Source organism: Eubalaena glacialis, chromosome 8, assembly GCF_028564815.1.
Source record: "Eubalaena glacialis isolate mEubGla1 chromosome 8, mEubGla1.1.hap2.+ XY, whole genome shotgun sequence".
NCBI lineage: Eukaryota > Metazoa > Chordata > Mammalia > Artiodactyla > Balaenidae > Eubalaena > Eubalaena glacialis.
Window position 1 is genome coordinate 50,650,959 of NC_083723.1, and position 26,002 is coordinate 50,676,960.

Genomic DNA, 26,002 nt, shown 5'->3' on the forward strand with positions numbered 1-26,002 from the left:
GTTTTATTCTAACCCACCATCTTCCCACCCATGCTACAGCTCACTGGACTCCTTCCCAGCCCAGAGAATCTTCTCCATATTTCCATCATTCTATGGCTACTTCACTGTCTTGTACAGTCTGCCTTGTTTGTAAATTGTTCTCAGATATCCTGGAGAGGTAGAATGAAGCCACAGGATCCTATCCGTCAAAAGACAAGAACTTTTTTTTCTTCAGCAGCTTTTCATTACTCATATCCCTCCGGGAGAAAAAAAGTTTCAGCAGTTTAGGACCCTTTCACTGTGGTTCCTAGATGCCAGAAAATGATGTCTCTGGGCATTTTTCAGGTGCTTTCATTCTCTGCCTCCCTGAGGGGTTCAGGTCCTGATGAATAGAACCTGAAGATTAGAAAACTGTAGCATCCAGAAGAGATGGCCTCTCCAGTGTCACCCAGAAACTCCAGAATCAAGCCAAGCCCATGCACAGACAGGGCTCTTATCACCAGTCTGCCACAGTGGTACTTGCATCCGAAAGAAGACAGGTACTCAGTACAGAAGTGATGACAGTACTGGCTCAGTGCCATCTCAATCAGGCTGAGTAAAGAAGCAACACCCCCCTGTTCAAATGAACCAATAGAGGTCATTTTGTTCAGGGTGTCTAGGCGTGAGAAAAGAAAAAGTAAATGGCATACTAGCCTTCATCCATCCACTCACCTCCATTCCCCAAAATTCACTCACATCCTAGGATATATATTAAAAAAGAGTCTTTACCAAATGCAAAAAATATCTGGATCCTAAATTTGCATCATATTGTGTGCTAAGCGCCAGATTTTCTTGCTGTTCTCTTTGTAGTTACGTGAGAGGTACCAGGTTTTGAAAAGATACGGAAAACATTTTTGATAGCTCTGGGCTACATTAAGGGTTGGTTTTAATAACAGGCCCTATATCTAAGAACATGCCACGTGGCTGTGTATGAATTTGGCTGTTGGTTTCTGTTGCCAGATGAAATGATGATTAATCAGGACTCAGCTGTCAGTTGTTTGATATTACTTGTGCTCTTTGCTAACAGCTGCCTATTTCAAGCTGTGCTTCCTACATGTCAAATATAAACCTGAAACCACAATTTCCAGAAGGGAAATTTCAAAGTACTCATAGAGTATATTGGAATATTCAACGTTGTTTCCAATTAAAGTCCACTTAGTATATTACGTAACTAAAGTCAGTGAAGAGATAGAAATGTTCAGAATACGTGAGGTAGGTAGCCAGGAAAAATAAAAACAAATTTATTATTAGATTTACATATAACCTGTGTATATATTTTTAAATGTATAAATTTCACAAATACTCTAAGCATAAAATGCTCCTTGATACGCTAGTGTCACTTTCCTTTTTTATTCTGTAATAAATAAAAACAGTGAAATATTATTGACAGGTAAATTATAACAATTTTACATTCTTTATTCGAAATAGGTAAACATTTTAAAGTAAATGGTTCTTTTTTTGACCAGGTCCTCGATACTTCCTTATTTGCTTTTTAATCAAAAATATCATAAGAATAGCATTTTTATCCTTGGACTATGTATAGTCCAAACAGAAACAAAATGCTAAAAAGGCAAAGAAAATGTTGGTCAAGCTCGTCAGAAGTTTAGAAAGGCATATGCCTAAAATTTGGCATGGACCAAAAAAAATGAAAAAAAATTTTTTTTTGGCTTAACCTAGATAATAAATGTCTAATGTGGACTGTCCATGTGGCATACAGTTCCCAAATTAAACTCTTTCAGAGACTGCTGTTTTTAGCAAAAGAGGGGGAAGTGAGAATTAGACAACACCCAGCCTCTTTCTATACAACCGCAGCCAAGTTGTCTAAAAACCTAATTTGGCCAATTCACTGTAGTTCATTGTTAGACTGAGTTATAAGAGGACCCCAGAAACTTAAAACAACCTCACTGGGACACCTGCACAGGATTGATCCTGGAAGAGCGTCTATTATAAAGTCTAGGAGAGAAAGAGGAGTGCCCTTCTCATTTCTCTTTGTCTTTTCCCCACCCTTGAATTACCTGCTTGGAACCTATTCCCTAATACCCCAAATACAGTATCCAGGGAAGTATCTGGCAAAGCGTCCAGAAAAGCTTAGCGATCTAGAGGTGAAAAGGGAGCTGGGTAAAGGCCTGCTATCTTTCATCTTTCAGGTGCAGTCAGTTACCTCTGGGTTTCTAAAAATGGTACCTCCCCTGTCTCCCTCCCCCAGGTGGCCAACCTACTGAGGCTGTTCCAGATCCCGCAGATAAGCTACGCGTCCACCAGCGCCAAGCTCAGCGACAAGTCACGCTATGATTATTTTGCCAGGACCGTGCCCCCCGACTTCTACCAGGCCAAAGCCATGGCCGAGATCTTGCGTTTCTTCAACTGGACCTACGTGTCCACTGTGGCCTCCGAGGGCGACTACGGGGAGACAGGGATCGAGGCCTTCGAGCAGGAAGCCCGCCTGCGCAACATCTGCATCGCCACGGCGGAGAAGGTGGGTCGCTCCAACATCCGCAAGTCCTACGACAGCGTGATCCGCGAGCTGCTGCAGAAACCCAACGCGCGCGTCGTGGTCCTCTTCATGCGCAGCGACGACTCGCGCGAGCTCATCGCCGCCGCCAGCCGCGCCAACGCCTCCTTCACCTGGGTGGCGAGCGACGGCTGGGGCGCGCAGGAGAGCATCGTCAAGGGCAGCGAGCACGTGGCCGACGGCGCCATCACGCTGGAGCTAGCCTCCCAGCGCATCCGCCCGTTCGACCGCTACTTCCAGAGCCTCAGCCCCTACAGCAACCACCGCAACCCCTGGTTCCGGGACTTCTGGGAGCAGAAGTTCCAGTGTAGCCTCCAGAACAAGCACAACCACCGGCGCCCTTGCGACAAGCACCTGGCCATCGACAGCAGCAACTACGAGCAAGAATCCAAGATCATGTTCGTGGTGAACGCGGTGTACGCCATGGCCCACGCGCTGCACAAAATGCAGCGCACCCTCTGTCCCAACACCACCAAGCTCTGCGACGCCATGAGGATCCTGGACGGGAAGAAGTTGTACAAAGATTACTTGCTGAAAATCAACTTCACAGGTAAGCGAGGAGCCTTTAATCATCTTCTATGGTGCGAACAGTGAATCAAAGAGGAATCAAATATCTCTGCCCCCGACTCAGAAATCTTTTTTTTTTTTTCAGAGCTACACAAGGGGTTCAAACTGTGAAATATTCCAAGATGCAATACAATGGCTTTTTGATGTTCTTACTTATTTTTGAGTGAATATCTTGGCTGGTACACCACATGAAACTGAAAGGCCCCCTAGGCTGGACTGATCTGTGGTAGCTGCCTAGATGCGGGCCATGCTACATTTATTCTCTTTCTTGTGATTAGCTGTAGGATATGACACGTGTGATATGGGCATTTAATCTTCTTTAGCAGAATTGGCAACTCTCTAAGGAACAGGAACTTGCAAGCTTTCCTTCTGGGTGATTTGACCAAAAGAGTCTCATAACTTTCTCAGTGGGGGAGAGAAAAAAGTCACTCTTTTCCCAGAGCCTAATTAGGGAGGGAGAGGGAAAGATACTCAGAGCATGGTGATTCCAGGCATGTCTTCTGCTGTACAGCAACATTTCCATGTCAGTATTAAGAGCTGTGGATTTTCTCAAATGATGTTATGAAATGAAACTGTTTTCCTGGGAGCTTGACTTTAAGCAAACTGAAGACTGATGGAAGTCATTCTGATACAGGCGTGAACATCCAAAGCTGCATTCAAAGTGGTTATTGCTGCTTCTTTATTTCTTTATAAATATGGTCTCAACATTTCTCAATATGGCACTGTGTTTTAATGCACTACTAATATATAAAAAGCAAGAAATCTTTAGAACTGTATTCTCTTCTAAGGTGCATGTGATATCAGTGCATTAAGGTACTAGTTTTGGGGATTTTAGCTTAATCCTAAATTCTAAAATGGTAAGTAATATTATAGGGCACAAAAGATTTTGATGCCAAAAATATTACAGTGATAAAATGCTTTCATTGTCTAAATTGCTAATCATCTCCCATGCCACTAGGGCATCATTCTAGTCTGCAGAGTCTGTTTCAATTGATTTATCATCCAAGACATGAAAGTTTGTATGCTCAAATCGTACTATCATTGGAGCAAGTGGCAGTTCTCACATCTCCCTTACCGATAATCACTCAGAAGTCAAATGGCCTGAAAAATCACTGGTAGTACTGAGAAAAGACCTCATGACAATTGGCTCCTATTCTAGAACTCTAACCCCTAAACTAGCCTTGAAAATAAGCACAAAAATTACCAGACTGCATTTTTGCACATCCTTTCTTCATTCCACCCAGAGGGAGCCAAAAGTAGCAGAGATCAATTATGTCAGTATTCCCTCCTATTCATCTGATGGATACCATCTTTATCATTAGAATGACCACTGTAAATGGTAAAGATTAAAACTTTCCTGTGCCCTGTACTCCCACAGGTATATTCCATACAGGAATGTGTGTGTGTGTGTGTGTGTGTGTGTGTTCCACATATTTATTTATTAATTCAGGATTTATCCTAAAATCCCAGATCAGTTCACACTGACATCTCCAGAATATAAGATTGGACCACAGAGTCAGTAAAAAAGAATATCTTTACTCTAAATATAAATGAACTCTCAGGTATCTATAAATAGCATCTACAATGCACTTAATTCTTAAAGATGAATAAGATTAGCACCCTTCTCCCCTTTCAGACCACCCTTGGGGTAACCATTTATCTTTATGCACCACAAGTATTAATTAACTCTGTTATTCTAGTTCATTACTCCTTAGTATGCAAATATACAAATATATCCATTCATCAACAGCTAATAGAAACAAACCTCTTGGATTTCAGAGAGCCTTTACAAGGTGTTTTTTCTGTAAGCAAAATATTTTCCTTCATTTCACTGACTGAGTCTGAAATGGCAAAGAAAAGTGAAAAAATAAGGCCATTATTTGGATAAATAAAACAACAGGATCTTCTTTTTTTTTTTGAATTTTTGAATTTTATTTTATTTATTTTTTTATACAGCAGGTTCTTATTAGTCATCAGTTTTATACACATCAGTGTATACATGTCAATCCCAATCGCCCAATTCATCACACCACCACCCCCCACCCCCCTGCTGCTTTCCCCGCTTGGTGTCCATACGTTTGTTCTCTACATCTGTGTCTCAACTTTTGCCCTGCAAACCGGTTCATCTGTGCCATTTTTCTAGGGTCCACATACATGCGTTAATATACGATATCTGTTTTTCCCTTTCTGACTTACTTCACTCTGTATGACAGTCTCTAGATCCATCCACGTCTCAACAAATGACCCAGTTTCATTCCTTTTTATGGCTGAGTAATATTCCATTGTATATATGTACCACATAGTCTTTATCCATCGGTCTGTTGATGGGCATTTAGGTTGCTTCCATGACCTGGCTATTGTAAATAGTGCTGCAATGAACATTGAGGTGCATGTGTCTTTTTGAATTATGGTTTTCTCAGGGTATATGCCCAGTAGTGGGATTGCTGGGTCATATGGTAATTCTATTTTTAGTTTTTTAAGGAACCTCCATACTGTTCTCCATAGTGGTTGTATCAGTTTACATTCCCACCAACAGTGCAAGAGGGTTCCCTTTTCTCCACACCCTCTCCAGTATTTGTTGTTTGTAGATTTTCGGATGATGCCCATTCTAACTGGTGTGAGGTGATACTTCATTGTAGTTTTGATTTGCATTTCTCTAATAATTAGTGATGTTGAGCAGCTTTTCATGTGATTCTTGGCCATCTGTATGTCTTCTTTGGAGAAATGTCTATTTAGGTCTTCTGCCCATTTTTGGATTGGGTTGTTTGTTTGTTTTTTAATATTGAGCTACATGAGCTGTTTATATATTTTGGAGATTAATCCTTTGTCCGTTGATTCGTTTGCAAATATTTTCTCCCATTGTGAGGGTTGCCTTTTCGTCTTGTTTATGGTTTTCTTTGCTGTGCAAAAGCTTTTAACTTTCATTAGGTCCCATTTGTTTATTTTTCTTTTTATTTCCATTACTCTAGGAGGTGGATCAAAAAAGATCTTGCTGTGATTTATGTCAAAGAGTCTTCTTGCTATGTTTTCCTCTAAGAGTTTTATAGTGTCCGGTCTTACATTTGGGTCTCTAATCCATTTTGAGTTTATTTTTGTGTATGGTGCTAGGGAGTGGCCTAATTTCATTCTTTTACATGTAGCTGTCCAGTTTTCCCAGCACCACTTATTGAAGAGACTATCTTTTCTCCATTGTATATCCTTGCCTCCTTTGTCATAGATTAGTTGACCATAGGTGCATGGGTTTATCTCTGGGCTTTCTATCTTGTTCCATTGATCTATGTTTCTGTTTTTGTGCCAGTACCATATTGTCTTGATTACTGTAGCTTTGTAGTATAGTCTGAAGTCAGGGAGTCTGATTCCTCCAGCTCCGCTTTTTTCCCACAAGACTGCTTTGGCTATTCGGGGTCTTTTGTGTCTCTATACAAATTTTAAGATTTTTTGTTCTAGTTCCTTAAAAAATGCCATTGGTAATTTGATAGGGATTGCATTGAATCTGTAGATTGCTTTGGGTAGTATAGTCATTTTCACAATATTGATTCTTCCAATCCAAGAACATGGTATATCTCTCCATCTGTTGGCATCATCGTTAATTTCTTTCATCAGTGTCTGATACTTTTCTGCATACAGGTCTTTTGTCTCCCTAGGCAGGTTTATTCCTAGGCATTTTATTCTTTTTGTTGCAATGGTAAATGGGAGTGTTTCCTTAATTTCTCTTTCAGATTCTTCATCGTTAGTGTATAGGAATGCAAGAGATTTCTGTGCATCAATTTTGTATCCTGCAACATTACCAAATTCACTGATTAGCTCTAGTAGTTTTCTGGTGGCATCTTTAGGACACTCTATGTATAGTATCATGTCATCTGCAAACAGTAACAGGTTTACTTCTTCTTTTCCAATTTGTATTCCTTTTATTTCTTTTTCTTCTCTGATTGCCATGGCTAGGTCTTCCAAAACTATGTTGAATAATAGTGGTGAGAGTGGACATCCTTGTCCTGTTCCTGATCTTTGAGGAAATGCTTTCAGTTTTTCACCATTGAGAATGATGTTTTCTGTGGGTTTGTCGTATATGGCCTTTATTATGTTGAGGTAGGTTCCCTCTATGCCCACTTTCTGGAGAGTTTTTATCATAAATCGGTGTTGAATTTTGTCAAAAGCTTTTTCTGCATCTATTGAGATGATCATATGGTTTTTATTCTTCAATTTGTTAATATGGTGTATCACATTGATTGATTTGCGTATATTGAAGAATCCTTGCATCCCTGGGATAAATCCCACTTAATCATGGAGTATGATCCTTTTAATGTGTTGTTGGATTCTGTTTGCTAGCATTTTGTTGAGGATGTTTGCATCTATATTCATCAGTGATATTAGTGTGTAATTTTCTTTTTTTGTAGTATCTTTGTCTGGTTTTGGTATCAGGGTGATGGTGGCCTCATAGAATGTGTTTGGGAGTGTTCCTTCCTCTGCAATTTTTTGGAAGAGTTTGAGAAGGATGGGTGTTAGCTCTTCTCTAAATGTTTGATAGAATTCACCTGTGAAGCCATCTGGTCCTGGACTTTTGTTTGTTGGAAGATTTTTAATCACAGTTTCAATTTCATTACTTGTGATTGGTCTGTTCATATTTTCTATTTCTTCCTGGTTCAGTCTTGGAAGGTTTTACCTTTCTAAGAATTTGTCCATTTCTTCCAGGTTGTCCATTTTATTGGCATAGAGTTGCTTGTAGTAGTCTCTTAAGATGCTTTGTATTTCTGCGGCGTCTGTTGTAACTTTTCCTTTTTCATTTATAATTTTATTGATTTGAGTCCTCTCCCTCTTTTTCTTGATGAGTCTGGCTAATGGTTTATCAATTTTCTTTATCTTCTCAAAGAACCAGCTTTTAGTTTTTTGATCTTTGCTATTGTTTTCTTTGTTTCTATTTCATTTGTTTGTGCTCTGATCTTTATGATTTCTTTCCTTCTGCTAACTTTGGGTTATGTTTGTTCTTCTTTCTCTAGTTCCTTCAGGTGTAAGGTTAGGTTGTTTATTTGAGATTTTCCTTGTTTCTGGATGTAGGTTTGTATAGCTATAAACTTCCCTCTTAGAACTGCTTTTGCTGCATCCCATAGGTTTTGGATCATCGTGTTTTCATTGTCATTTGTCTTTAGGTATTTTCTGATTTCCTCTTTGATTTCTTCAGTGATCTCTTGGTTATTTAGTAACGTATTGTTTAGGCTCCATGTGTTTGTGTTTTTTACGGTTTTTTCCCCTGTAATTCATTTCTAATCTCATAGCGTTGTGGTCAGAAAAGATGCTTGATATGATTTCAATTTTCTTAAATTTACTGAGGCTTGATTTGTGACCCAAGATGGGATCTATCCTGGAGAATGTTCCGTACGCACTGGAGAAGAAAGTGTAATCTGCTGTTTTGGATGGAATGTCCTATAAATATCAATTAAATCTATCTGGTCCATTGTGTCATTTAAAGCTTCTGTTTTCTTATTTATTTTCATTTTGGATGATCTGTCCATTGGTATAAGTGAGGTGTTAAAGTCCCCTACTATTATTGTGCTACTATCAGTTTCCTCTTTTATAGTTGTTAGCAGTTGCCTTATGTATTGAGGTGCTCCTATGTTGGGTGCATATATATTTATAATTGTTATATCTTCTTCTTGGATTGATCCCTTCATTATTGTGTAGTGTCCTTCCTTGTCTCTTGTAACATTCTTTATTTTAAAGTCTATTTGATCTGATATGAGTATTGCTACTCCAGCTTTCTTTTGATTTCCATTTGCATGGAATATCTTTTTCCATCCCCTCACTTTCAGTCTGTTTGTGTCCCTAGGTCTAAAGTGGGTCTCTTGTAGTCAGCATATAGATGGGTCTTGTTTTTGTATCCATTCAGCAAGCCTGTGTCTTTTGGTTGGAGCATTTAATCCATTCACGTTTAAGGTAATTATCAATATGTATGTTCCTATGACCATTTTCTTGATTGTTTTGGGTTTGTTTTTGTAGGTCCTTTTCTTCTCTTGTGTTTCCCACTTAGAGAAGTTCCTTTAACATTTGTTGTAGAGCTGGTTTGGTGGTGCTGAATTCTTTTAGCTTTTGCTTGTCTGTAAAGCTGTCTGACAAGCTTTTGCTTGTCTGTAAAGCTCCATCGAATCTGAATGAGATCCTTGCCGGGTAGAGTAATCTTGGTTGTAGGTTCTTCCCTTTCATCACTTTAACTATATCATGCCACTCCCTTCTGGCTTGTAGAGTTTCTGCTGAGAAATCAGCTGTTAACCTTATGGGAGTTCCCTTGTATGTTATTTGTCATTTTTCCTTTGCTGCTTTCAATAATTTTTCTTTGTCTTTAATTTTTGCCCATTTGATTACTATGTGTCTCAGCGTGTTTTTCCTTGGGTTTATCCTGTATGGGACTCTCTGAACTTCCTGGACTTGGGTGGCTATTTCCTTTCCCATGTTACAGAAGTTTTCAACTATAATCTCTTCAAATATTTTCTTGGGTCCTTTCTCTCTCTCTTCTCCTTCTGGGACCCCTATAATGCGAATGTTGTTACATTTAATGTTGTCCCAGAGGTCTCTTAGGCTGTCTTCATTTCTTTTCATTCTTTTTTCTTTATTCTGCTCCACAGCAGTGAATTCCACTATTCTGTCTTCCAGGTCACTTATCCGTTCTTCTGCCTCAGTTATTCTGCTATTGATTCCTTCTAGTGTAGTTTTCATTTCATTTATTGTATTGTTCATCTCTGTTTGTTTGTTCTTTAATTCTTCTAGGTCTTTGTTAAACATTTCTTGCATCTTCTCGATCTTTGCCTCCATTCTTTTTCTGAGGTCCTGGATCATCTTCACTATCATTATTCTGAATTCTTTTTCTGGAAGGTTGCCTATCTCCACTTCATTTAGTTGTTTTTCTGGGGTTTTATCTTGTTCCTTCATCTGGTATATAGCCCTCTGCCTTTTCATCTTGTCTATCTTTCTGTGAATGTGGTTTTTGTTCCACAGGCTGAAGGATTGCAGTTCTTCTTGCTTCTGCCATCTGCCCTCTGGTGGATGAGGCTATCTAAGAGGCTTGTGCAAGTTTCCTGATGGGAGGGACTGGTGGTGGGTAGAGCTGACTGTTTTTGTGGTGGGCAGAGCTTAATAAAACTTTAATCTGCCTGACTGCTGATGGGTGGGGCTGGGTGCCCTCACTGTTGGTTGTTTGGCCTGAGGCAACCCAACACTGGAGCCTACCTGGGTTCTTTGGTGGGGCTAATGGTGGACTCTGGGAGGGCTCACGCCAAGGAGTACTTCCCAGAACTTCTGCTGCCAGTGTCCTTGTCCCCACGGTGAGCCACAGCCACCCCCCGCCTCTGCAGGAGGCCCTCCAACACTAGCAGGTAGGTCTGGTTCAGTCTCCCCTGGGGTCACTGCTCCTTCCCCTGGGTCCCGATGCGCACACTATTTTGTGTGTGCCCTCCAAGAGTGGGGTCTCTGTTTCCCCCAGTCCTGTCGAATTCCTGCCATCAAATCCCACTAGCCTTCAAAGTCTGATTCTCTAGGAATTCCTCCTCCTGTTGCCGGACCCCCAGGTTGGGAAGCCTGATGTGGGGCTCAGAACCTTCACTCCAGTGGGTGGACTTCTGTGGTATAAGTGTTCTCCAGTCTGTGAGTCACCAACCCAGCAGTTATGGGATTTGATTTTACTGTGATTGTGCCCCTCCTACCATCTCACTGTGGGTTCTCCTTTGTCTTTGGATGTGGGGTATCTTTTTTGGTGAGTTCTAGTGTCTTCCTGTCGACTGTCCAGCAGCTAGTTGTGATTCTGGTGTTCTCACAAGAGGGAATGAGAGCACATCCTTCTACTCCGCCATCTTGGTTCAGGCCAAAAGGATCACCCAACAGGATCTTCTTTTTGTCTACTTGTTCAATTACTGAGTTTGATTCTACAATTTAGTTTGGCTGTGCAGACCTGACCACAAAGTGCTATTTTCGCCTTCTCAATTTGCGCAACATTGCCAATCATTCTCCATCTCTGAAGAGAATAGAAGGGTGAAAAACAGACTCCAACTACAGAAAAGAGGGAATTTAGACCAGCCACCAGGTACATATGCATAGCAGTGAGACTTGGACAAGAAAATGCCTTACTATTGGAGGATACTGAGATGATGAATTAGCTTAATATGTATATTAGATAATAAGGCTAACCTAGTCAGCTATTGAAAAGCACGTCTGTTTTACATTTTTTTTCTGAAGCAGTATCTCTGATTTTCTAACTTGAATATTGAGGTAGTGGACTAGGCACAATAGTGAATGCTTAGCAAACACTACACAATCTTTGCTCAGATCAAAAAAGTCCTCTTCCAGCCAGCTGCCTGAAGTCCATGCATTTACTCCGGGATTCTTCTGATAGAGAGTTGTAGCCAATGCCCTTAGAGCTCTAGCCCTCTCAGGATGGAAGAGCTAAGCCTCCTGAGAATACTCCTCTGTCCCTTGGTATATCCCTACTAGCAAGTTCCAGCAATGGCCACCATGAGCATTCCTTGAAGTTAACCCAATATGAATATTCCTTTTGCAAAAGAGATTTGGCAGAACTATGCTTTGCTAAAGTTTCTTCTAAACAGTAAATTCTCCTGGCGTAAGATCTAATGACCTCTCTAGACTCATCTCCTGCCACACACCCAGCATTCACCCTTCCTTCCATTAAGACTACTTGCAGTTCGCCAAGCACATGCCTTTATTTTTGCCTTTGTGCCCTCTGTCTATGCTGTTTCCTCCACCTAGAACACTCTCACCCCAGCCCCTTCTGCCCTATCTAACACCTTCACTTATTCCATCTCAACTGCTACTACCCTGGTCCAAGCCAGCAACACCTCAACACTGCATCCCTAGAATAGTCTCCGAATTGATTTACTCTTGGCCACCTCCAACGCAGCCACAACACAACAGCCAGGATGCCCTTTTATAGTGTAAGCCAGAGCGAGTCACTCCTCTGCTCAAAACCTCTTAGGGAGTTCCCCCATGTCACTCACAGTCAAAGTCAAAGTCCTTACAGTGTTCTCCAAGGTCCTACCTGATCTGCCCTCCCCCCGCAATCCCTTGCTGCTCCTCTATCATCACCTTTTACTCTCCCTCTTGCTCACTTCACTCCAGCCACCTTTGTTTCCAAACTTAGGGCTTTCCCACCCCCAATTCCCTCTGATTGTAATGCCCTTTCCCCAGACATCTTACTTCCGTCAAGCTTTACTTAAACCCCAGCCTCTTATTGAGACCCACCTGGCAATCCTTCTTAAGACTGCAACTCACTGCCTCCAACCCCACCACATGTGCCCTATTTCCCTTTAACCTGCTCTACTTTTATTTACTCCATGATTTTTTCACCTTCTCTCATACCACATTAACATTTTCATGTTTATTCTTTATTGTTTGATCTTCACACTTGAATATAAACTCCATGAAAACAGAAATTACTGTCGGTTTTATTCACTGATGTAGCCCAAGCATAATAGACGTTCAGTAAATATTTGTTGATTATAAATAGCACTTAACACCCAAATTCATATTTCCTTCTCTACCTCCGTTACTAGATTGTGAGCTTTTTTCAAGGCAGAGAACATATGTTTCATCTCTGATCTCAAACACCCAACACATTTTCGGGTACAGAGTTGCACATTATATCAATGTTTACTGAAGGAATACAGAATGAGAAAAACAGTCGATAGATTTATAATGTGATTCTTTTTGTGAAAATTAAATGTGTATGTTTTTTTCATTAACAAATTAATTTCAAGAAAGAAAAGTATATGCTTCTAGAATGTCTGGCTTTTTTTTTAACCTAAGCACCGTCCATTAGTTATGTTCTATCTTCGTATTTGAGGCAAATTTAAAACCAAAGAGCATTAGCAGTGGATCTCTTGTTTGTCCCTGTTTTATAGATGAAGCCCCAAAAGTGAACGTGATTTGCCCAAGATCATCATCTGGTTAGTGGCAGGGAACAAGGTTGAAATCCAAGTCATCAGATCCAGTGCTGCTTTTATACGTAACAGAAGAACTCTGGGAAGTTGAGGACTTTGAAACCAAACACCTAACACAGTTTCTGACATACTCTCACTATTAATGGAATGTTTACTAAAGGAATGAAAGACGATCAGTAAATAAGTTCAAAATAGGTTTCCTCTTGTGCTCCTTTTTATTATCCCTTTAATGCTCCTGGGACACTTTCTCAATTATTTGGAGCTAAGGTGATTCATAAAACACCCAAACTTTGGAAGCTGAGCCTTAGACTCTACACCTTAGGATATTTAAAAAAAAAAAAAAAGCTTCAAAGCATTTTTTATTAGTAAAATTTCTCCATCTGAAAGAGCCATGTCATCTTGAATTCTAAAATAAATATTTAAATGAGAATTACGTTTCGTGGCACCAGACTTTTCCAAATTATTTTGAATAAAATTCCATGCACTCATCATGTAAAAGTAAAGCTTAAACTACCCAAGGCAGTTACAAACAGAGGAAACAGAGAGGGCTATTAAACGTTTAAAGAAATGCAATGTCACTGTCATTTTATGTGTTCACAGTACAATATAATCTCTCTCACTTTTTATTCTGAGACGAGTTCCAGAAAATGGAATAGACTAAAATCATAGTTACAAAAGGCCTTCCTGAAAGATGAACTTGCTTCTACTCCTCACTTGACAGAGTTGGAAATTCAGGATGTCAGCATTATGATCTTCACTTACTGAAGCACATAAAAGTGAACTCAGCTGTCAGGGTGACGTGGTAACCAGAGTGCACCCAAATGAAAAGAAAAAAGAAAGCACTCCCACTTACTGTGCATACTGCCAGAGGTGCTCCAAGACACAGCCAGCGTCGATGATGCATTATCTTAGGCATAACACTCATTACATTCCTTTGCGTGATTTGCAGGCCTGGCTAAAATGTTTGAGAATGGAAAAACTGAGAATTTTACACAACAGGAAATTTATCCAAGATCACATAATAAATAGGTGACAGAGCAAACCATAAGGTCCTGAATGTAGCCACTGATTCCATAGATAAGTTTAGACTTTATGCTGGGACCTGGGGACCCAACAGTTAACAAGACAGATGGGGTCCCAGCTTCATGGGGCTTATACCAGCAGCCAGTCCGCAGAACAGTCTCAAAGTATAGAAGCAGAATTAGTGGGGCTGCATAAAAAAGAATGAAATAATGCCATTTGCAGCAAGATGGATGGACCTAGAGATTTTCATACTAAGTGAAGTAAGTCAGACAAAGACAAATATCATATGATATCACTTATATGTGGAATCTAAAAAAGTGATACAAATGTACTTATTTACAAAACAGAAACAGACTTACAGACTTAGAAAACAAACTTATGGTTACCAAAGAGGAAAAGTGGGGGGGGGGGTGCAGATAAATTAGGAGGTTGGAATTAACATATACACACTACTAAATATAAAATAGATAATCAACAGGACCTACTGTATAACACAGGGAACTATACTCAATATTCTGTATAACCGATATGGGAAAAGAATCTGAAAAAGAATGGATATATGTATAGGTGTAACTTTGCTGTACACCTGAAACTAACACAACATTGTAAATCAATGATACTCCAATATAAAATAAAAATTTAAAAAAAGAATTAGTGGGGCCGCAATAGTAGGGTCTTGCCTTAAATTTTGTGTTCTATTTTGGTTTTGAGTTTTGCTTTGGATTTGCTTTGGATTGGAAAATCTTATGTCCAGAATAAATCTAAATTCACTGAACAAATCTTAATTCAAGCCTTATTCCCAAGGCTTGAATTATAAGTGAAGAGGGCATCTCCTTGTTACTGCTGGACCTGGTAGTCATAATGGGCTGGATAGTAGGACACTCAGCAGTGACAGGATTTTTGCTCATTTGTTTGTTAGTTGCTTTTCTTTCTCTATTTCTTTCTTTCTCTTTTTTTTTTTTTTTTTTTTTTTTTGTGGCACACTTATCTCCTGGTACCAGCAAAGAAACAGACTACTGAGATCAGAGGCCTGGAGCCTCACGGAGATGGTCTAGCTTTGTTCTTATGTTTACAATTGTCCACACCTGAAAGAGGGGCAGAGGCAGAAAATGGGTAGTCCAGCCTTGCTGCCCCATTCACCTCTGCGTCTGACTCACTCCCGTAGGTAGAAGGTTCACTCCTGGTTGGAGGGGTAATCACAGAGCACAGGCTGGGAAGGGCAGATTTTCTGGGACACTGCACTCTAAGGAATATGTGTGAGCTGGCCCCAACCCAGCAAGGCTCTCCTCTTGAAAAGTCCAGGGCCATCCAAGGCACAGCGAGGAAGCCAAAATGGTAATGGCCACATCTTTAGATGAATGGGCTTTGAAGTTCCTGAAAGAGCAAACTGCTCTTGATCTCGCTTCCTCCCCTGGAACATTTGTGGTTCCCACAAAAGCACAGAAACTTGTTCCAGCTCTGCTGATCAAAAGCATTTTCAAAAACGTAAAGATAAATATCCTGTACTTTTTTTTGCCCCTTTCTCTCTGGTCAGCTTCCTGGGGTCACCAAAATAAGATCTAAACCCCCAAAGGACACCACTCATGTGATTACTTATTTGTTTATGCATCATGCATCTGTGCTTTGGTAGCCTAGAAGCTTGAGAAATGATTCTCATTGTAAGGTCACACAATGGAGAACAGGAGCTTCTAGAAAACCTAATTTTCCACTTTGGCCTGAGCTTTCTGCTACTGCTGCTTGTTATTATGATCATATGGTTGTTACTGTTATTACTATGATTATTATTTCATAATCCTTAATTTTTCTTGATCCATTTGAAAAGCCATCCTGTCTATGAAGCAGAGAAACATAATCATCCCCAATAAAGTACGAAAGAAATGGATTCTACCACCTTGCTAATTGGAAAAAAAAAGTGCAGTGAATATTCTGTTTCCTCTATGTGTCCAGACTTTGGGACACTGTAGTAATATTTACAAGGACATCACCAGTAAAGGTGTCTGGAGGCTGAAGAAAATATTCAGAGCATCTTTTTAAAAATATAACTAACATTCTTCAAAAATAAGTTTAGCCTACATTCGTGACCTTTGGGACACCCAGTATTATCCCACAATAACCTAGTCTTCTAAATGCTTCTAATCACTGGAAATATTATCACAGTTGGGTTGAAAATACATGTTTTTCCACTTTCGTATATATTTCTGCTAATATTCATCCTCAACACAACACTGGAACGCCAACATAGAGAAAGGAAGTATTTTCAGTGGGTTCAGAAAAAAATTCCTGACTAGGGTGGCAATCATATACTGAAATAGAAGGCTGTTCTCTAACGAATTTTAAAAGATTAGATTGTCATCTAATGGAGCAGCTGATTATGGGAAGTCTCCCGGAGTCGGGTTTAGTAAACCGTCCTAGGAACCTAGCAAAACTCTCATAATGCCTGAGCAGTGAGCAGAGCTTCCGAAGATTAAGGAAACTGATGGTATATGCTGACGTAGGCACTGAGGAGATGGCTAAGGAACTCAAGGACAGGTCACTCTTCTGACCTCCCTCTTTATTTTTTTTTAACTTTTTATTTTATATTGGAGTATAGTTGATTAACAATGTTGTGATAGTTTCAGGTGTACAGCAAAGTGATTCAGTTATACATATACATGTATCTATTCTTTTTCAAATTCTTTTCCCACATCGGTTTTTACATAATATTGAGCAGAGTTCCCTGTGCTATAGAGTAGGTCCTTGTTGGTTATCCATTTTAAATACAGCGGTGTGTACATGTCAATTCCAAACTCCCTAACTATCCCTTCCCCTCACCCTTCCCCGCTGGTAACCATAAGTTCATTCTCTAAGCCTATGAGTCTGTTTCTGTTTTGTAAATAAGTTCATTTGTATTACTTCTTTTTAGATTCCACATATAAGCGATATCACACGATACTTCTCTTTCTCTGTCTGACTTACTTCACTTAGTATGCCAATCTCTAGGTCCATCCATGTTGCTACAAATGGCATTATCTCATTCTGTTTAATGGCTGAGTAATATTCCATTGTATACATGTACCACATCTTCTTTCTCTGTTCCTCTGTCGATGGACATTTAGGTTGCTTCCTTGTCTTGGCTATTGTAAACAGCACTGCAATGAACATTGGGGTGCCTGTATCCTTTCGGACCATGTTTTTCTCCGGATATATGCCCAGGAGTGGGATTGCTGGATCATATGGTAGCTCTATTTTTAGTTTTTTAAGGAACCTCCATACTGTTCTTCATAGTGGCTGTACCAATCTACATTCCCACCAACAGTGTAGGAGGGTGACCTCCCTCTTACTTTAAATATTTAACAAATGTCCACATTTTATATTTAAAATGTTTAAAGATATGTTTAAAGACATGTTTATCTTTAGTCACTATATGTGACATCACCAGGCAAGAGTACATAGTCATCCTTCACATTTTTTCCCCAAACACCTAGCATTGTACCTGAGGTAACAAAGACACTCCACTTAGGTGTGTTTCATTCCACAACTATGAGAGTTAAAGGATTCTTTTCACTGTCTAAGATGAATTAGAATTTGATAAGATGGCAGAGTCCCCAGAAGTTATAGTACTAAATAACATTTCAGAATATTCAAATATTTAATTCCATCCAAAAACTATAAACAATTTTACTAGCACAGAGTTCACCCTATATTAAATTTGCAAAATAACATCTCAAATACAAATTCATGTTCATCCACAAACTAAGCCACTGACCCAAGTATGATTAGATGTTCTAAGACTGGCCATTAATATTTTTCTTTATTATTTAAAAAAACATTTCCAGCTTATTGCGATATAATTGACATACAACATTTTGTAAGTGTAAAGTGTGCAACATGTTGATTTGACATACATATTTATTACAAAGTGATTACCATCATAGCCTTAGCTAACACCTCCAACCCATCACAGAATTACCATTACTTTTTTTGTGGTGAGAACATTTAAGAACTATTCTCTTTGCAACTTTCAAGTATACAATACAGTATTATTGGCTATAATCACCATGCTGTATGGATACATTAGATTCCCCCCAAACTTATTCATCTTATAACTGGAAGTTTGTGCTCTTTGACAAACATAATTGCTGTATTAAAAAATAGTATAATTTTGAAACTTTTCAGAGAACCTTTGGTTTTCAGAGTGAATTAGTGTCAGGTACAGCAAAGGATGCAAAAAATGAGTAACTAAGTCCTTTCTGCAGTCAAGTAGCTTCATGACTAGTAAAGGCAGTAAGAGAATATAACTTACACCATACAGCATTTTATCTTTGGCATTTTAAGACAGGAACAAGTAGAATAGTGTGTAGGTACAAAGGAGAAATCAACAGTGAGCAGAAGTTTAGAAAAGGCTTCCTAAAAGACATAACACTGGATATGACTAAGTTTTCGTTAGAAGTGGAGAGGGAAAAGAAGATTTTCCAGGTGAAGCAATCATTCCACACCAGCATATTAATTACTTTTTAAATGTGTCATTTCTGTTTAACTTGCATTAAATTCAGACCTCTTTTGGAAACTAAAATTAAAGAGTCAAGTATTGATCTGATTTTTTAGATTAAATCTGAAATGTGCCTTTTCAATCTCTTTCTATAAAAATGCATAAAATGTTCCCAGATCACATTGTTTGTGATCACCATCCTATTATCTTAACCCTGAACTGCAGCTAAAACCAGTAAAGTGTTAATCTGAAGAAGGGATGAAAAGAAAAAGAAACCAGAAATTATTGATTGCTACCTGCCTGACAATAGCCATTTTATATTTCATTCATTAATTCTCACAGAAATCCTGTCAGCTAAGTAGATATTATTTCCCCAAGTTTAAAGATTTAAATGAGACCCAAAGGAATTAAATCACTTTCTCAAATTTGCAAAGCTAAGTAGCGTCCAAAGCCAACCTAAGACTGTTTCCTAATCACACACAATTTTCCACTATTGCTTACGAAGGAGAAAAAAGTAAGTTTGTACTGAGAAAAAGGAGGCAGCCCCATTGTCATTTGGCTCAGCTTACTGTGTGCAGCTGCAGTTATAATAAAAAATTGCTCCAAAATGTTCATTATCCAAAAATGAATTTGTTAACTCTTTCATTAATTGCCATAATGGTGTCATCAATAAAGAATGACTCTTAGCTGAAGCCTCCGATTATATACTTCACTCCTTCCTCTGAGAGCATCAAATTGCACTAGATCAATATTCATGATATCATACTGTTATTTCTGAGAATCAATAGTAAATTGCAAAAAAAGAGTAATCAGCCTATAGGTCACTGTGTCTTAAATGCTCTTTAAGACTGCATTTTTCTTTCCTGTCACCCCATTGTCTCATTCTAATTATAAACCTTAATACTTAATTAAAAGTAAATTGATAAAAGAAAGGGGGAAAATACTGGGTCTGAAACCCTTCCAGAATTTCCATCCCAGACCATAATAATTTTGTGGGTTGATTTGTTTCATGTATTTGCATGTTTTTCCTGTTGTGTTCTTATTGTTGGGTAGTGGTGGTTGTTTTGTAGCACACATGACAAGTCAGGTTTTCTTTCTAAAAAATTTTAATATACCTTTGGTACTTTCAGAAATTACAACTTTTTATTTTCAAGAATTTTTCTGTCACAAAATTTGTTTATAGGTTATCCGATCACTGATGATCACATGGTAGCACTATACCAGCTTCTTGGGGTACTTAAAAAATCTTCTCTGTCCCTAAAATATTATAGTCTAATAAAACCTTAATCTTTGATTATCTCAATTTTAATAAAAATAGAAAACAAAGAAAATTTATCATGTCTCAATCATCAAAAAACAAGCTTTTGGATAATGAGGTTGTTTATATCCTCTTCATTTTTATTCATTAAGAACTCTGTGTCAACTCCAGAAATATTTTAAACAAAACAAAACAAAAAAGCCATATATATATATATATATATATATATATATATATATATATATATATATATACACACACATATACACACACATATATAAAATGTTTCTAAAAGGAAAGCAAGAGTGCCAACTTCCAGAGATGAGTTCCTTCACTGCTTTTGCCTAACTAAATTCTCCTATAAGTATATCCTATGGATAATCCCTCCTCCATTCAATTCCTCCCTTTTCAGTGCAGAAATTTATTAAGTTCTTTTTCTGTCCTTTTTCTTGCAAGGGTCTTTTACTGCTGAATTAATTCAGTAGCTAAACAGTGTAAAAAAAAAAAAAGGTAAAGGAAAGTCTACTTTGTTTTATTTTTCTTTAGAACATTATATCATAATTTTATTTAAAATGTTGCAGCAATATTTAGGATTCTGACAGACACTTTTAGAAGTGCAGTAAGATCAATTCATTTGAAAACAGAAGTAAGAAAACAAGAGGTGGATATCCCAGGAGTAGATATCCACTCCTTTTTGCTGGTCTCTTCAGTTTAAATTTAGTCATCCAGGCTATAAGACCAGGGATTGAATGAATTAATACAATTCCATGAGTGCACAGGCTCATTCCTTTTTACCATGTCTCAAGCCACAGTGTGGCAAGGAGTTTAGTTTCTTGTCCCTCATGTTTGATGGCCCATCACAAGAGCTCACTCAGTCAAGAAGCTAAAAATGAAGACTTTGCCAAAAATTCAGAATCCTAAAATCCTAATAATAGTTGTGAAGACATATGTCATTTAACACTATTATTTTTAAAACACTTTTAAACACACTATAACTAGATCCTATGAACTAGGTTGAGTAGATGTTATTATTTATCATTTTATAGGTGAGAAAATGGAGGATGGGAGAAGGTGAAGTCTCTCACCCAAGGTCAAAGAAAAAGAACCCCTCCTGGATTAGAATTCATGTCCTTTGATCATTATTCAGTGATATGTCCCCTCAACTTCCAAGGTAAAGGCAATATAACAAAGCGGGAAAAAAATGTGACTGGAGGCAAAACCAGCCTGTTTATGTTTGTTGTTGGAGAATCTCTAGAGATTATTATGAACACTAATCCGAGCAAGAGACTCTAAATCCACCAAGTTCATATTCATTCTGGATGTACCATTGCATGGCTCTGTGACTTGAGGCAAATCCCATAGCCACTCCAGGACTCATCTGTTAATATTTTAGAAACACTACAGATGTATTAAATGCCAAATAGAACTAGCAGATATATGGCATTTTTGTCCTCGACCTTTCATATGAGTAAGGTGTTCCTGTATCTGGGAGGATTAAAAGTTGGGGTTGTAGTTAAAGAGGATGGCAATCCACATTCCACTCACACTGGGAAGACTTCCTGAAGGAAGTGGACTTCAAAAAACCAGGTCAGTTTCATGTAGTCATTCAATATTAATTGCTGACCTTCTGTACATCAGTCCCAGCTCTAGACACTAGGAATCAAGCAATGAAACCTAACAAAAGCCCGACCCTTGTAGAGCTGATGTTCCATGAATAATCTAGCAAATATACAGCATGTCACATGGAGGAAAATCAAGCAAGGCTAGGGGACTATGGAATCCCAGGTGTGTGTGGGGGTAGTTGCTGTTTTATATAAGGTGGTCAGGGGAAACTTCATGTATGACCTGGAAGCAAGGGAGCAAGCCACGTGGACACACGGGGGAGAGCATTCCCAGGAAGCAAATAACAAAGCCTGAGGCGAGAGTCTGCTTGAAGTATTCAAAGAAGGCAAGGAAGCCGGGGTGGCTGGATGGAGTTAGCACAGAAGAGATAGAGGAGGTGAGGTCAGAGAGGCAGTGGGGTCCAGATTCTGGAGGACCTTTTAAGGATTTTGGCTTTTACTCTGAGTTAGATTAGAAGCCATCAGAAGGCTCTGAGAGAGGTGACAGGAGCCACAGAGAAGATTTAGAAGAGGGCACATTTTAAAATTATGATTACCCATCAGAAAAGCTAATAAAGAAACTTAAAGTGGCCTGTCAAGGTTGGCATCCTAATACCTATCTTCTATAAATTTGAAAGATTCTAAGACATTTTAATTTCACAAGAGTAAACCTTTTCTTAAAATCTTCAAAGTACTCAACTAGAACCAGAATCCATTGTATTGTACGCTACCAACAAAGCACAGATGAATTTACTTTTCATATTGTGATTTTTATACTCCAGACTCAAAACTGGACAAAAGTACTTACCCAAATAACAATGTGGTTCTATAGAAATTTGTGCTCTCTCCAACCAGACTTCCTACCATACAACTGTTGATCATATCTACAAAAAGAAAAAAATCAGAGCAATGCTTGCTTAGCCCTGAATGTCATGGTGATAAGAGGATATTCTTTTCTCTGCAAACCTGTCTTCCCCACAGCACAAGGTCCCTACTCCAACTGTGTGACTTGAGTCAATCCTCAAATTTTTCTGGCCTCTTGCACTTCCTGTGCATAATAGTGATAGTAAGGTGGCCTACTTCTGTCCCCATAATATTTATTATTAATGATAGGACCATCATAAAATGTTATGGGCTTCATTGATCAAAGTATTAAGTCATTTCTACTACAATTATTGAAGCATCTTTCTTATGTCACACACCGGAAAGGGGACAAATAAAAAGATGTGATTACTACCCTTGAACAACCACTAATCAGCTGCAAGAGGCAAGCATATATCTTGAAACATAACGTGAAGGCAGGATGCAGTAAAGGCTATAAGTATTAAGGCAATAAAATCACCTGTTTGGTACTTTACATTTTAAAAACATACTTGTACATATAGTATCTCATTTGATTTGTATACCATTTGCAAATGAACTGTGCTTATTAAACACAGTTGAAGGTAATGCAGATTTCAACTGGGGATTGAGAAAAGAGCAGGATTAGCTCAAGAAAGCCCTCTCAAGAGGAACGTGAAGAGTAAGACATTTTAAAATTGGGTAAATATTTGCACAAGTGTAATATGTAAGACACCTTAAAAATCCGCAAGCTAAAGCCATTGCCTTCTCACCCAAGGATGGAATCTCTTGCTCTTTGGTTTGTGATGACCTTGGATTTTCTATTCTGGGGAAACCTGCATAGATTATGGCCTGTAATGGTTTATTCAGTCTCACTCCTTGTCAAAAGGTCAAGATACTATAAACTTCTGCTCAATATTTCTTAAGAAAAAAAATACTGAAACTCATTATATGATTGTGGTCATCATCAACATTCAGGAACCTAGCAAGCACAAACTTTGCTTTCAAGAGCAACATTGGTATAAAGTGAAATTTCAAAGATGACATTCTGCTAGAAATTTATAAATACTGCTTTCATCATGAAGAAAAACATTGTTGATGTATCTTGTGTCATCAAGAGTTTCATATTCTGGTTCTGCTTCACTGAGAATGACAAGGTAATCTTGCTTGGTTCCTCCAAATTGGAAACTACTTCACATAATGTGTTGACTGAAAATATTCCCTCTGTAAGTTTGGAAATGTCTTCTTTCCTGAAGCCAATTTTTGCTTAATGACTTTGTCTAGAAGGCAACCCTAATTGAAGGTTAACTGCATATAACCAAGTATTGTGATATAAATGAAATACACTGAACAGAGAATCAGGAGATGTGAGGTCTGCCCCAAGTTGTGACATTAACCAGCCCTGAGGTCTTGAAGCAAGTTATCCAAGCTCTCTGGTCCTCAGTTATGTCATATATAAAATAAAAGAATCTTTGTTGAAAAGAACCTTCTTTTTTTAAAGAAAATTTTAATTAAAACCCTCATTTCTCTCCCTCTCTCTCTTTCTATCTCTCTCTCTCTCTCTCTCTCTCTCACACACACACACACACACACATACATCACACACAAATATACCCATTGGAATAAGTTCTCATCTTTTTTTCACAAAATCACCACAGAATAGTTTCTTTATCTTTTAGTACCACTGAAACAATGGATCATTTTCCCCACTTCATCAAAATTTCATCTAGTCAATACTGTTTCTCATCCTGTGGGAGCATCTTTAATCGACCTTGGCCAGTATGTCATTTTTCCTGTTTGTTTAGAGTTCAAAATAAAATTGCCCAGAATATCCATTTTCGTGTGAATTTCACCATAAGGGAAACAGCAGGTAAGAAGTAGAGAAGGCAGACCAGGAATTGACAGCAACTCATTTCAACCATAAATTTTTGTTTATAGCACATGAGGTGCCATCTGATTGCTTTATAAGCCATCATTAGAGTAAACGTTCATGGTCAGGGGCAACAATAAATTTACTGAAAAGCTTGAAAAAAAAAAACATGTAGCTTTATGTCTTCAAATTTTTTTCAGATTGCTAAAATAAAGAATCAACTTTTGAACTTTAAGACATTTTTAGCTTGTCCTAAAAGAACAAATAAAAGCAACTAAATCATTCTATGAACCATTTTTTGTTTCTCTAGCCTAGGTATTTGATTTTCCCTTCCTGCATGGTCCCCACTTTCCAGGAAGTGTCATCTCCAGGGACTGCTGAAGGTAGATTAGTGAGAGAGATTCAGCAGTTTGGATGACACTCTTCTACCTACCTGATGCCTCCATGGCAAATAGGAGGCAAAATAGGCAAAAACTCTGAATGATGTTCTTGATGCTACCCCACATCCATCTGATCCCACATGCTGAGAGGCTTCCAGAGAACTCGCATTGAGCCGATTCTTTTAGCAAAATGGGACGGAACCTTCGAGATTACTCAAAGTTTTCAAGCTCTTTTTAAAAATTCACCTACTTCTTAAACAGTATTATACTAAGAAATATAATATTGAAGACAAATAAAAGTGGAGTCACTTTGATTGAATTCAGAAAGCACTAGGAACCCTGACACCCATCTGATAGCCTGCTTCCTGTCTCTTCCTTCTCAGTTCATTGTACTCATTTGCTAAATGAGGAAACCAGAGACATATTTCAATCAATAAGAGAAAGTTTGTATACTAAATATATATTCTATTGATACATTATATAATATAGGACATATATAATAGGAGCTTCCCTACTTACAGATTTTAAACTTCTTAATTTTTATTCAGATTAGCAAAGTTATGATCTGGAATAAAAATTCTACCCACTTTATCACCATCAAATGAGGGCATGAGCAATTGCATGTGGCCATCATGTCCACAACCACTGCACTTTGTTACTTTGAAGTGTTTTTATGAAAAGCGTTTACCCCATTTTGAAAGGTTAAAAGTAGCAAGAATGTTAACAGCTAGTAAGGAGATATATTTGACTGTAAGAGAAAAGAGGTGTGAGATCATTTTTTTAAGTGTTGAGAAAAGTGACCAATTTTGCAACGCACATATGAGATCAAGCATCGCTGACCAAGTTCTGCTGATTCTCACAGACAGCATAACTCAGAACGTGGGGAAGCCCACGTCCTTGTGCTGATGCAGTTGTGCATCAAGAGACAAGGAGAAGCAACCAACCAAAGAGGGGAAACTTTGGAGTGTGAGGCTACAGAATTGGTAATTTATCTCTGATGCCTATTAACCTTGTGATGATTCGTAAAAAAGATGTTAAGATTCCGATCAAGAACTGAAAACTGACTCTTCATAAAAGCATTGCTGTTGAAACTTCTGTCCCAAGCCACAGATGGTTCATTGGTTTCAAATGAAACCCATGTGAATCTAAACAAAATCAAAGTGAGCATTCAAGTTGTGAGGGAGAATATAGCTGCTGAGAAGATCCTCAGAGCATTCGCAGGGAACATCAAGGGTAATCCCATCCCAGCAGATTTTTGATGCAGAAAAATCGGTCTATTTGGGAAGACAATAATATGCCCATTTTACCACTTCATATGTTTAGTAAAAATGATGGGACTGTAGGTATAAACTCCCCTCAGTCACTTTGGACTTAGGATCAAAGGATTTATGGACAGCTTTTGGGAGTCTAGTTATATTACAGAGACTATAATATTCATATATCTCATATTATAGAGAACCAGTTTGCTCTATACAATGAAAAACTAAATTTCTGAGTAACACTAAAACCCCCTTATCTTGAATGATTTGG

At 38.5% G+C, this 26,002-nt stretch overlaps 1 protein-coding gene across 2 annotated transcripts in view; it reads left to right on the plus strand.

The window, feature by feature from the left end:
* Positions 1–26,002, plus strand: part of GRM3 (glutamate metabotropic receptor 3) — a 102,252-nt gene that overhangs the window by 18,041 nt on the left and 58,209 nt on the right. For both annotated transcript variants that reach the window (XM_061197668.1, XM_061197667.1), the window contains exon 2: positions 2,225–3,080. In XM_061197668.1, the coding sequence (XP_061053651.1) occupies positions 2,225–3,080 (856 nt within the window). The remainder of the gene's footprint in view (positions 1–2,224; positions 3,081–26,002) is intronic.